Source organism: Lithobates pipiens, unplaced genomic scaffold (genome assembly GCF_037356315.1).
Source record: "Lithobates pipiens isolate NorthernLeopardFrog02 unplaced genomic scaffold, aLitPip1_a1.2 Scaffold_19, whole genome shotgun sequence".
Classification (NCBI taxonomy): domain Eukaryota; kingdom Metazoa; phylum Chordata; class Amphibia; order Anura; family Ranidae; genus Lithobates; species Lithobates pipiens.
In genome coordinates this window covers 588,456,849-588,468,738 of record NW_027507764.1, presented here as the reverse complement: position 1 = coordinate 588,468,738, position 11,890 = coordinate 588,456,849, and the positions used below count along the sequence as shown (strand labels likewise).

Here is an 11,890-nt window from a genome sequence, read left to right as displayed (position 1 = left end):
TTCAGTGTCTTCTCCCCCCCCCCCCCCCCCCCCCGCTAGACAGAGCTGTGCAATTCTCAGAATTGGATTTATATAAATTAAGTTTCCAAAGGATTTATAAGAGCCTCCCCCACGCCTTCAACAAGTGAGCATGGCCATATTTCTGACCAGACTTCCTGTAAACTAATAATAAAAAAAAATAAATAAAAAAAAAGTCATCACCTTTACTAAAAAGAACACCTCCCGCCACTGACCGATGTAAAAGGATAACCCAACACAAAGACAATTTTCTTTTCTTACAAACATCTTTATCTGGTTTCGTTTTTGTAAGAATTAAAAAACAAAAAACAAATAGTTTATATTAAAATATTAACACAAAATAATTACATTCCATTTCCTCCCATGTTGTAGATTTCTGTGTTAAATAAAAAAAAAAAAAAAAAAAAAATATGTGTTAAGAGTTGGCTGCAATCATTTTGGATACGAAACCCAGAAGAAGAACGAGGAAACATTTCTGAAGTTCGGCAAGTAAAAAATAAAATAGGCAAGTGATCGGCAATAAACCAGAAATAAAAAAAAACAAAAAAAAATAAAATAAAAAATAAAAATGTGATAAAACCAGAAGTCCATAGAAAGGCAACAGTTAAGATAGGAGGTGCCCATGACGGGCGGATGTAGGATTGGATCGATTGTCTTGAGATCCATTGTGAATTGGAGATAGTCAGCATGTCGGATCGCCTTCGACATCCTGGTTACAAATGAATTTATCTGTGAAGCTTCTTCTCTAGGCCATGGTAGACCTAGTAGTAGTTGGTCACATTCCGCTGCACTTGTTCTGTAACATTTTGTCGTTTCTCCGCTTCTTAAGTTCCATTGATGCTCAGGAAGATACTCCGGAATTTTTGCAGGAGAGGACAACTGGTTTGCCAGAGGCGGTAAAGAGGCCATCTCCATCAAACTGGAACAATTATCCCTGAACAGACTCTTCTAAAAATGAAATTGCACTCGGAAAAATAAGTGAAGCAGCTAGCACATCAAATCGATATAAAACGGATCCATATAAATATATAAAAAAAACAAAAAAAAAAACAAACATACAGTGCAGTGTTAATTCAAGCAATAAATCTATACGACTCATCATCCTTCCCCCGGATGATGCAAGTTGTGACAAAACACGTAGGGTGGAGCCAACATGGACGTCATTAGGCAGCTCGAACCCAGGGACTGGCGTTTACTAGATAAGAGCTTAAAAGTAGAATTATTTTTTCAAACTTTTTATATATAACTTTTCATAAAATTTTAGTCTTAGTTGTGACGAAACACATAGGGTGGAGCCAACACCTGTAACACAGCACTTTGAACTCTGGGACCGGTGTTTTAAAAAAAAGAAGAAGAATTATAAAAACTTTTTTAATTCAAGCGCTTACCTAAAACACCGATCCCGGGGTTGAAGGTGTGTGTGAAGTTATGAGTGTCGGCTCTGCTCTACGCGTTTCCTCACAACTGACCACATAGCTGTAAAAAAGCCAACATGTTTTGGCCCTTTTTAAATAAATGTTCCCGTTCTACAACAACAATAGAACCATTGTTGGATGCCATTCTGAGTGCCGACTTCTCTTGCGATTCGTATACAGACTTCACGCCACCAAAAACGGGCTTAACTAGACCTTGGTGGCTCCACAACTCAAGTTCCTGAACCATAAACATCCACCTTAAACCATTCCATGGTGATGGTGTCTGTGCAGATATAAATACTGTGGTATGGCCCCCTAAAACACGCTTTAGAGCTGAAGAATCTATGAAACGCCTTCAACATTACAGAACAAGTCCAGTTGAATGTGACCAACTACTACGAGCTAAAAATGAAAAATTGTCCCGTTACAGCTTTGGACCACGCAAGGCACATTGTGAAGGACGGGGGACACAGAAGTCCTGAATTTGGAAAATGTAAGTCCCATGTAAAAAGGCCTCTGAGCTGCCAACGTGGCTTGGATAAAGAGGTCCATCATCCATTCATTGTCTATCATCAAACCAAAGCTCTTGGATGTCCAAAGTCTTCCAAGAACGCAAAAAAAAAAAAAAAAAAAAAAAAAAAAAAAAAAGCCAACAAGGTTTATTGCCAACTTTTCCAAGAACGTCTTCAAATGCATTTCCTAAAAACCACACCGGTTTCCAGTCACCCTTTTTTTGGATGCTTTTGAAATCAGGCTGCTCCCCCATCTCCCAACACTTTATAAAAGCAGTTTCTGTTGGCAATTTTGGTTTCTATAACCCAGTCCTGTCTGGGTGAGAGCTGCCCGTCATTACACCACGGAGCTGGCGTCGCTTGTGCTGTTCAGATTCTCTACCACATCCGCCCGCTCCATGTTGACCAAGGCTGCGCATAGGACTTCCAGGGTAGAGCTGTCCTTTGAGGACCAATCGGTGAGCAGAGTGTGGACGGGATCCTCCCCTCTGGAGAAGGCATCTATAGTGTCTTCCTCGTAGCCCAACAAGCTGGCCAGGCGCTGCCAGTCTTTTCCGCGGCTGGTGTCCGCCAACAGGCGCTCCACTTCTTCCTGCTTGTGCGGCGGGAGGTTGACGTAGAGTTTTGGCTCCAGTTTGGCTGCTGGGACAAAAACAAGGAGACATGTTTTTTTTAAACTGGGTGATCAGTGGCAGCAGTACTATGAAACAGATAAGGCAGTTGGCTGAATTAGCAAACTGTCAAAAGAACTTGTAATACTCTTCAGGCAATGGTGCAATCGTGGTACTCCTGAAAGAAAGCCCCACTAGGTCCTGGACCTCGATGCTGGCTATATTGGAGATGAGCATCATTTCCATTTGGTGGATTCTGGAGAATTCTGCATCCCAAGATTCTTGATCACTCAAGAACTTTCTTTGAAGGATTCTAAAAGGTTGGCGAGATCTTTGCAAGATCCCAGATCTGTACACCTGATGTGCCCATTATAGGGGCTTCCCACCATCTCTGTGCAGAGTTCCCAGGTCTGTACACCTGCTGCACCAATTACGATGGGTTCCCACCATCCCCATCCTGAGTTCCTCAAGTCTGCACAGCTACTGTTACCATTACAAGGGATCACCATCATCCCTGTGCTGAGTTCTGGGTCTGTACACCTTCTGTGCCCATTATGAGGGGTTCCCACCATCCCTGTGCTGAGTTTCCGGGTCTGTACACCCGCTGTGCCCATTATGAGGGGTTCACACCATCCCTGTGCCGAGTTCCCGGGTCTGTACACCTGCTGTGCCCATTATGAGGGGTTCCCACCATCCCTGTGCTGAGTTTCCGGGTCTGTACACCCGCTGTGCCCATTATGAGGGGTTCACACCATCCCTGTGCTGAGTTCCCGGGTCTGTACACCATCTGTGCCCATTATGATGGGTTCCCACCATCCCTGTGCTGAGTTCCCAGGTCTGTACACCATCTGTGCCCATTATGATGGGTTCCCACCATCCCTGTGCTGAGTTCCCGGGTCTGTACACCCGCTGTGCCCATTATGAGGGGTTCCCACCATCCCTGTGCTGAGTTCCCGGGTCTGTACACCTGCTGTGCCCATTATGAGGGGTTTCCACCATCCCTGTGCCGAGTTCCTGGGTCTGTACATCCGCTGTGCCCATTATGAGGGGTTCCCACCATCCCTGTGCCGAGTTCCTGAGTCTGTAGACCCGCTGCGCCCAATCTATAATAAATTATAGGGCTATGTCAGGTGGAAGGAGGGGACACCCTAGTTATAGCTGTAGTAGTGAGACTACAAAATTTGGAAGGGGAAGCAACTGTTTACCAGAGCAAATTAGATGACCAAATCTGAATGTTTCAGGGTGATGATTGCTATAAAAAAAATGTATCCATATAAAAGGTTATAGATAATAGGTATTGTCTAATACTAAAAACAAGAACAACCACCACCACCCGCTTCATGCATTCTATATACACCACATGGATCCAATCGTATTGCGTTGACCATGATGCCCCATCTCTGAGCTCCTCACAGTCCGCTCTGCGGTTGGGTCAGAGTTGCCCAGGAGGAAGGCCCTTACCTTTGTTCAGCTGGTTTTGCTCCTGCAGGCTGTGTGTGTCCAGGAAAACGCCGCTGTCGCTGTGCAGTTTTTCGCCCTCGCCGGATGCTGCCAGTTCGTTTGCGCGAGCTTTTGCCAACAGCTTCTTCTGCTTGCAGGTGGTATAGCTAGAGAGGAGAGAAGGCTGTTAGGAGGATTTGTGTATGAAAAAGGTCATTCGGCAGACCTTAAAGGTCAGAAAGAAATTGTGGCACCAGATCTCATTTCAATAAAATTAGATCTCAAAACAACATGGCCGCTAAACGCCTTCATGTTATTAGATGGACACAAAATGTAATGATCACTTTGGTAACCAATGGGCATGTGCAATGCATGGCAAGATACAGGGCTGAGCGTGTAGAAACCAATCAGACTTCAGGTTACTAATTGACCCATTTTTTTTAGTACCCCGAATGTTTAGATGCCGAATTGTCTAATCTACAAACAGCGAATCACAACTCTGGATTCTGCCAGATCCGCCACAGATCTGGGAGCACTGGATACAAACAGATCATGTTCATCAAATAAATATTTCTCTTAGTTCAGTCATCATGGTTGGTTGGTTGGTGATGGCAGGCGAGAGGAGCTCTGGCTGCATGCCAAGATTTACTGCACTTTGCAAAGCACTATTGCCCTTTGCATTGTAGTTGTAGATAAGGCCAAATGGCAGGAGTAACAAGATAAAGCAAGGCCCTCAGCTCTATTTTGGGAAATAAAAAAATATGTATCTTGAGATAACACACTTTTAATTGATAACAAAGAACACATTTTATGTGTTATCTACACAATACCACTGGAAGGGTTTCCTTCTACCTAGCATCTCCAACAGACCTACCTTCTGTCTCCTACAATTATTCCCCACCCCCCCCACCATATCCTACCTACTGCCTCCAACACCATGTACCATACTTACTGCATTATAGGCCTCCTACTTACCATGCCCTATACTTACTGCCTCCTTTCTCTCCCCCCCCCCCCCCTCTCACCTTTCCCCTTCTCCTACCTACTGCCTCCAAACCTCCATATTCTACACCTACATCCTCCCAGACCTACCTACTGTCTTCAACCTACTGTATCCAATGCCATCTGCCTTCCTAGACCAATCGATCTACCTCATAATATATTAAATGCCTTGAGTATCCTACCCATCACCTCCAACCCACCATGTCATACACCTACTGCCTCCTAGACCTACCTAGTGTGCCATACAGCTCCTCCTTCAAACTTGGCATACTACACTTCTTCATTGAACCCATCAGGTCCTACACTTCCTCCAACCCACCACGTACATCTTACACTTCCTGCACCCAACCCTGTCCTACATCTCCTCCATCCCGACGTGCCCAGGGGATTGCATGTTGGAGGTCCTCTGTCAGCAGTCCTGCCTAACGTTTTGAGCCATTATATTTCAGTTCTCCAAAAACCATTTTGTTCCCAGTAAATATCATCTTTTGGTAAAAATGAACCCAACAGACAGGATACTGCAAGCCAGGTGGACAAAGTGGATTTTATTCATCTTGATGTAGTATCTGGGGAGAGAGAGGGGGAGAGAGAGGGGGAGAGAGAGGGGGAGAGAGAGGGGGAGAGAGAGGGGGGGAGAGAGAGAAGAGGGGAGAGGGGAGAGGGGAGAGGGGAGAGGGGAGAGGGGAGAGGGGAGAGGGAGAGGGGAGAGGGGAGAGGGGAGAGGGGAGAGGGGAGAGGGGAGAGGGGAGAGGGGAGAGGGAGAGGGGAGAGGGGAGAGGGGAGAGGGGAGAGGGGAGAGGGGAGAGGGGAGAGGGAGAGGGAGAGAGAGAGAGAGAGAGAGAGAGAGAGAGAATAAAAATGTAGTGCCGTTACCACCTTTATTGCCCCCACCCCCCTTTCGCAAACTTCAAGGGGGCAACAGCATTTCAGATTTGAGCAATCCTGTTCCTAAGAAAAACCCTTTTGTGAAAGGAGCCCTACACAAGAAAACCCACTATGAATCAGACTATTTTTCTTATTATTGTAGAGTTTGCGGAATCTTCATTCCCTTCAGAAAGCGAAGCAGAAAAAAAAAAAAAACGTGCAAAGAGAACAGCAAGGGACGAGCAGAGTAAAAGACCCAAATCTAATCCAGAGAGGGAGAGCGGCTAATCCTATTCATTGGCTGGAGAGCCACTGAGAGAGACAAAGGCCGCATCTCTTGGCTGGAATGTCTTCCATAGTGAGTGCCGGGCCCGGCACGGTGGCTGCAGCTCCCCACAAGAAACTTCTCATGGAACTCCTGGAGGGAACCAAAGAAGTGTCTTCCAATCAGAATCCAGCAAAGTGCACCCACGATAAGTCATAGGTGACCAGATTAGTTAGGATTTCTGAAAAAGGGGGGGGGGGTCTTTTTTTTTTCTTCTCAAAAACGAGAAAATTCTTCTCTCTTCTCCAATAGCAAAATCGTTTGTATCAAATTTAACAGTTTAGCAAAAATCTTACTAATTTTTATCTTTTTGTAGCGAGTCTTATTAGAACTGCTTAAAAACAGCTGAATATTCCTTTTTATTTCAGCGAAAACACCATTGCCCGATATCAGACTGCAGTGCTCTGTGCTGGCAGAGCTGAGTAACAGCCACACCCTCTATGCACAAGACATAGCTTGCAATGAAGGGAGGTAGTAGGTGGGTGTGTGTGGGTGTGGACTATTTAGCCACGTTTTCCATTACTGGGAAGGCTTGCTGATATGCAGACTAGCTGGTCTGTTCCTGCCCCTACTTTATCATCATTGGAAGTCAGTAGGAGGGGCTTTTGTCATGTCACCACCAACTTTTATGACAGAGGGAGTGGGCTTTTACATTCCACCCCACGTATAGGGCTGTAAAAATGTAGCAAGGTGTAAAACTGGCTTCCTTGAGGCATTAAGTCCATGCCTGCCAGTGCCGGGACCAGGTCAACGAGCCCCACCAGGTGGAGTCCCCATCAGAGTGCCTTTTTTTACGTCAGGTGTGAATACAGTGCCCCCCTTATATCAGGTTTCTCCCATACTCCCGATTGTTTTTTTTCCCTCCCCTTTCCCCCTTGAACCTGGAAATTGGTACTCCGTGTCCTTCCTCTCTCCAGTCATGTGACAAGTCACGTGACAGGGGGAGAGGGGGAAGAAGGACACGGTCCCCTCTCCTTCCTCAGCAGTGCGGCGCTGAGACTGAGGACAGTTCTGTGTCTCAGCGCCGGCTTTTTTCCGGCCTATGCAGGCTGCAGGGAGGAGAAAGCCGAATCCTCCCTCCAGCAGCTGCTATCCGCTGTTGCTCCTTCTGACAGGGGTGACACTGCAGTCACTCTTGTCAGCACCTCCCCTCAACACAGCACCCAGGGCAGGTGCCCCCATTGACCCAACCCCCAGTCCTGGCTCTGCTGTCTGCCCTCTGAGGAGGGTCAGTGCTCCATTAGTTACATTATCAGCGGCACAGGCCATTTTCAGTTTTTTTTTTATTTTTTAGCACAAATTGCTTTACTACAACGACACCTGTGGGGCACTTAAAACATGTCCGTCTATGACAAGAACTCTCCCTTGGATAGCAGACCAGGGCTGTCTTTAAGGCAGGGAAAACGCCCCGTTTTCCCTGCTTTGGGCCTCACAACAATGACTGGACCCGGGGCAGCTGCCCCTTTTGCCCTGCCTTAAAGACAGCCCTAGTCTGCTATCCAAGGGAGAGTTCTTATCATTAGATGGACTTGTTGAGCCTACATTGCCTGAAGATAGTTGACAAGTGGATTTGGGAGGGTCCAAGAAAATAAAAAGGTTTAGGGTCCAATCAATATTAAAGAGGAAGTAAACCCTGATGGGCTTATTTCCTCCGATTCCCTGCAAAAAAGTAAAGCATAATGGACTACTATGCATCGCATCGCATAGTAGTCCATTATGTGTCACTTACCTGACACAGGAGCCAGCGAAGTCACCGATGTCCCCTGTAGTCCGGAGTGTCCATCTTCTCGGTGGGGTCTCGCTGCTCCGCCGCTGTCATTCGACGAAGCCGCAATGACGTCACTCCCGCGCATGCGCACGGGAGCCGCCACTCGCGGCATATCGCCGTTGACAGCGGTGCCTGTCTTTCAGCAAATATCCCCCTAAACCGTGTAGGTTTAGGAGATATTTCTTGGACCTACAGGTAAGCCTTAATCTAGGCTTACCTGTAGGTCAAAGTGGTTTGTAAGGGTTTACAACCACTTTAAAGCCAGACCTGAAGCACGGCTAATCTCTTCTGTTGATCAGTGACAGGTCCACTCGACCTTCGCACAATGCAAGCCAAGATGGTGGAGTTTTTTTCCTGCACTGGAGCAGATGCAGTGTCCTGGGTAGACCTCATCACAACCTAAAAAAGTTGAAACCTAACAGGGACGGTACAAGCAACAAGGTTTTTCTTTTTTAATTTCCATAGAACAGTCATTGCTCAGGAGAATACTTTTAAAGCCCAAAAAAAAAAAAAAAAAAAAAAAAAAGGAGACACCTTTGATTGGAACCATTCCCACTTTTTGCCCCTAGTTTTGGGCTAGCCACAAATTTCCATCACTATACCGTATACCACCACTCATTTTCTTGGCCGCACTTACACCCGAGCGTCGCATTTTTGAGAGATTTTTTTTCAGGCAGTTGGATAATCGTTTTTAGAAAGTTTGATTTTTTTTTTTATTATTCAATATAAGAAAAATATCAATTTCCCACGTTTGGATGCCATTTATTCTTAAATGCAGTGAGATTTTGCCAAGATTGTCATGTGACAAATGCGCTGCAATCACGGCAAAACATGCCCTTAGAATTTGCGTGAAGCTCATCACCCAAAAAATGGAGCAGGAGATTCTTTTGGGGCGGCAAACTGTCATAGGGTGGCCTATTGCAGTGAATGGGCTGCCCCATGCACAACACGTGGAATCACGTGGGGGGAAAAAAAAAAACACATTTACTTACAAAATGTATTTTACTAAAATTTGAATTTCAGAAGATGGCTATATTCTGTTTCCTTCTATTATAATTTTCTATTCTTTCTCTAAATCCAAATTTAATTCTATTAGAATTTTGGGAAATAGTTATTTCTAATTTCCCAAAATTCTAATAGAATATATATATATATATATATATATATATATATATATATATATATATATATATATATATATATATATATATATATATATTTAATAATAATAATAATAATAATAAATAATATTAGAATATAACCATCTTCTGAAATTCAAAAAAAGAAACCTTTTGTATAAAAAAAAAAAATACACACACACACCAACCTTTTCTGAAATTTGAATAGAATAATTCTATTAGAATAGAAAATAGAATACCGTAAGTTCCATTTGAATTTCAGAAAAGGTTACAGTGTATTTTTTGTCTATTCTTTTCTAATACAAAATATTTTTTATTTTTTTTCCTAATTTTCGAATTTCAGAAGATGGTTATAATGCTCTTTACTTTTTAATTTTATTCTCTTCGAAAATAAAATTTGAATCTGGTTCGAGAAGAATTCAAATTTCCTCTGAAATTTTGTTTCGTCATTTCAGATTCTTTTAAATTCGCTGCTATTTTTAAATTTAAAATTTTTTTTTTTTTTTTAAACAAACACAAGGAAGAAAGAACGGATCCATCCGCATTTCCAAATAACAAAAAATTTGTCACATTTTGGATTGGGAATGAAAACGAACCACACATGTCCAGCTCCCACACTATCCAATCACAGGCCGGGGAGGCTCAAAGTGCATTAGAGAGGAGTGCGGTCACAGATTTAGCGGCGCTCCCTCGCAGGGATATCCGTTTTGATGGTTACAGCGTTTTTTTTAAAAAAAAAGTCATCTGTGAATTAGGCCTTCTGCTAGACCGACACCACATCTTGGCAACGTGCATTTTGAATGGAAGGTCCACTGGGAGCGTCACCGAACAAGAACTACACACGTGGCGTTAGACGGCGCGGTAAACAATCGCTGTGAAGATTTCGCGTTCGCCATTTCTGTCGAGCGAACGGTCACAGTCCGTAAACTTACCATTTGAAAGCTACGTAGGCGATGAGACCGACCACCACGGCGGCCAGGATGGAGCAGTAGATGGGGGTGATATTCTTGCTGCTGAGCTCTGGTGGGATGAAGTTGGGGTCATCCAATGATGTGCCGTTCTCGTCCCTGCGCCCATCGCCTTCTGTGCGCTTTAGAATTGGAGCATCTTTATCTGCGGACAAGCAAAGTGCGTTAAAGAATATACTGGGGAAAAAATAAAAATAAAAACCCCTTGGCGAGATAGATAGATATATTAATTAAACACCAAAGCCAAGACTATTTAACATGTTCACAGCTCAGACAGCAAGAACTTTTTCCATGACTGGTTATGCGAGGAGCAATGGGGGAATTTGGGGCCAATCCAAGGAGCGATGGTATGGGGGCGGGAATTTGGGGCCAATCCAAGGAGCGATGGGATGGGGGAATTGGGGGAGATCTGATGGGTCATGGTGAAAGAATTGGGGTGATCCGAGAGGTGATGGTCCGGAAATTGGGGCCACTTGAGGTGCCAAGGTCCAGGACTTGGGTTGATGAGGTGTGAAGGTGCAGTAATCAGGGTGACGGTAAAAAACTGGGATGAAGTTGCAGGAATTGGGGTTATCTGAGGTGTAAAGATGCTGGAATTGGGGGTGATCTGAGGTGTGAAGGTCCAGGAATTGGGGGTGATCTGAGGTGTGAAGGTCCAGGAATTGGGGGTGATCTGATGCTTGTACATAGATACTTGATGTGGAGGTTGCGGACCCCCCCCCCCTCCCCATATACAGTTTTCTGCAGTTAGAGATGATAAAATCCCTTTTCATCCAGTACAGGCGCAGCTCTTCTCTCTCCCCTCCATCTGCCCCCTCCTCCCATCCCAGAGCTGTCATCACCCCCGCCTGCACACCAGATGTGCAATCAGCACCCCCCACTCTCGGGGTCTTTGAAGTTTGTCCTGCCACAGGTCACAGGATGGGGTCACATGAAATAAAACGTCAGCATTAAACTCTCACATCTCCAGAGTGCAAAACAAACACAAGTCCCCGGCAGGCAGGTGAGGAGGGGGGCAGGCTCTCTGGTGACAACTCCGATTTGAGGGGGGGGGGGGGGGGGGTATTGTGGGTCGGCAGATCCCCAAAATAGATAAATGATGGCACCAGATTACAGGTACAGCCTGACCATCCTCACCCATCTGCGCTGGCAAATGCGTATACCTAAATCACTAAAATCATGTTACAGGGTGACAACTCTGTCCCCCACCTCCAAATTACGCTCCTGTGTTGTCACCTGTCACATGGAGCTTCTACAAGTGGCCGTTCCAACAGACATTACCCAGAGTGGTCCGATGCCGTGCAGCCATTGAAATGTGAGGACAAAAATCATCCAGTGCCCAGGGCAAAGATGCCAAATTGCCCTTCATAAGGTGTGCGCTTATGGAGGGGGGAGGGGGAGAGCACAGCCCGCACCTCCTCCCGGCTCCCTCTTCTTGCCACTTCCAGAGCTGGGCTAACAGAAGTATTCATGCCGCTGTCACTACTCCTGTCAGCCTTACAGTAGAAGGAACTTCGGGTGCACCCATCCCTACAATACATGGTGCGCCCAGGGCAGCCGTCCCTTCTGCCCAACCCTTGTCCCGGCCCAGAGCCATTGCAATGGCGAGAGGCAACAAAGGACGGAAAAAAAGTCAAATCAAGCATTATAAAAAAAAAAAAAATAAAAAAAACACAAACAAACACCCATAGTAATAATTTATAATAAAGAATGCACATGGCAAAACATATGAAATTTTGTCCAGTTTACATTCCTTCTAACCAAACGATATTCAGTTTTCTAACACAAAACAATTGCCATTCGGTTTCCTTAGTAAAATCCTTTGTTT

General features: G+C 45.1%; 1 protein-coding gene across 2 annotated transcripts in view; it reads right to left on the bottom strand.

Moving 5' to 3' along the window:
- Positions 1-409: 409 nt before the first annotated feature.
- The window catches only part of LOC143997750 (tumor necrosis factor receptor superfamily member 16-like), a 43,743-nt gene continuing 32,262 nt past the window's right edge, over positions 410-11,890 (bottom strand). Inside the window, exons 4-6 of one of the 2 annotated variants that reach the window (XM_077493541.1) lie at positions 10,027-10,207; positions 4,018-4,163; positions 410-2,587 (exon numbers count right to left, since the gene is read on the bottom strand). In XM_077493541.1, coding sequence (XP_077349667.1) covers positions 2,283-2,587; positions 4,018-4,163; positions 10,027-10,207 — 632 coding nt within the window. In that variant the 3' untranslated portion in view covers positions 410-2,282. The remainder of the gene's footprint in view (positions 2,588-4,017; positions 4,164-10,026; positions 10,208-11,890) is intronic. The other variant, XM_077493542.1, reaches the window with a different exon arrangement.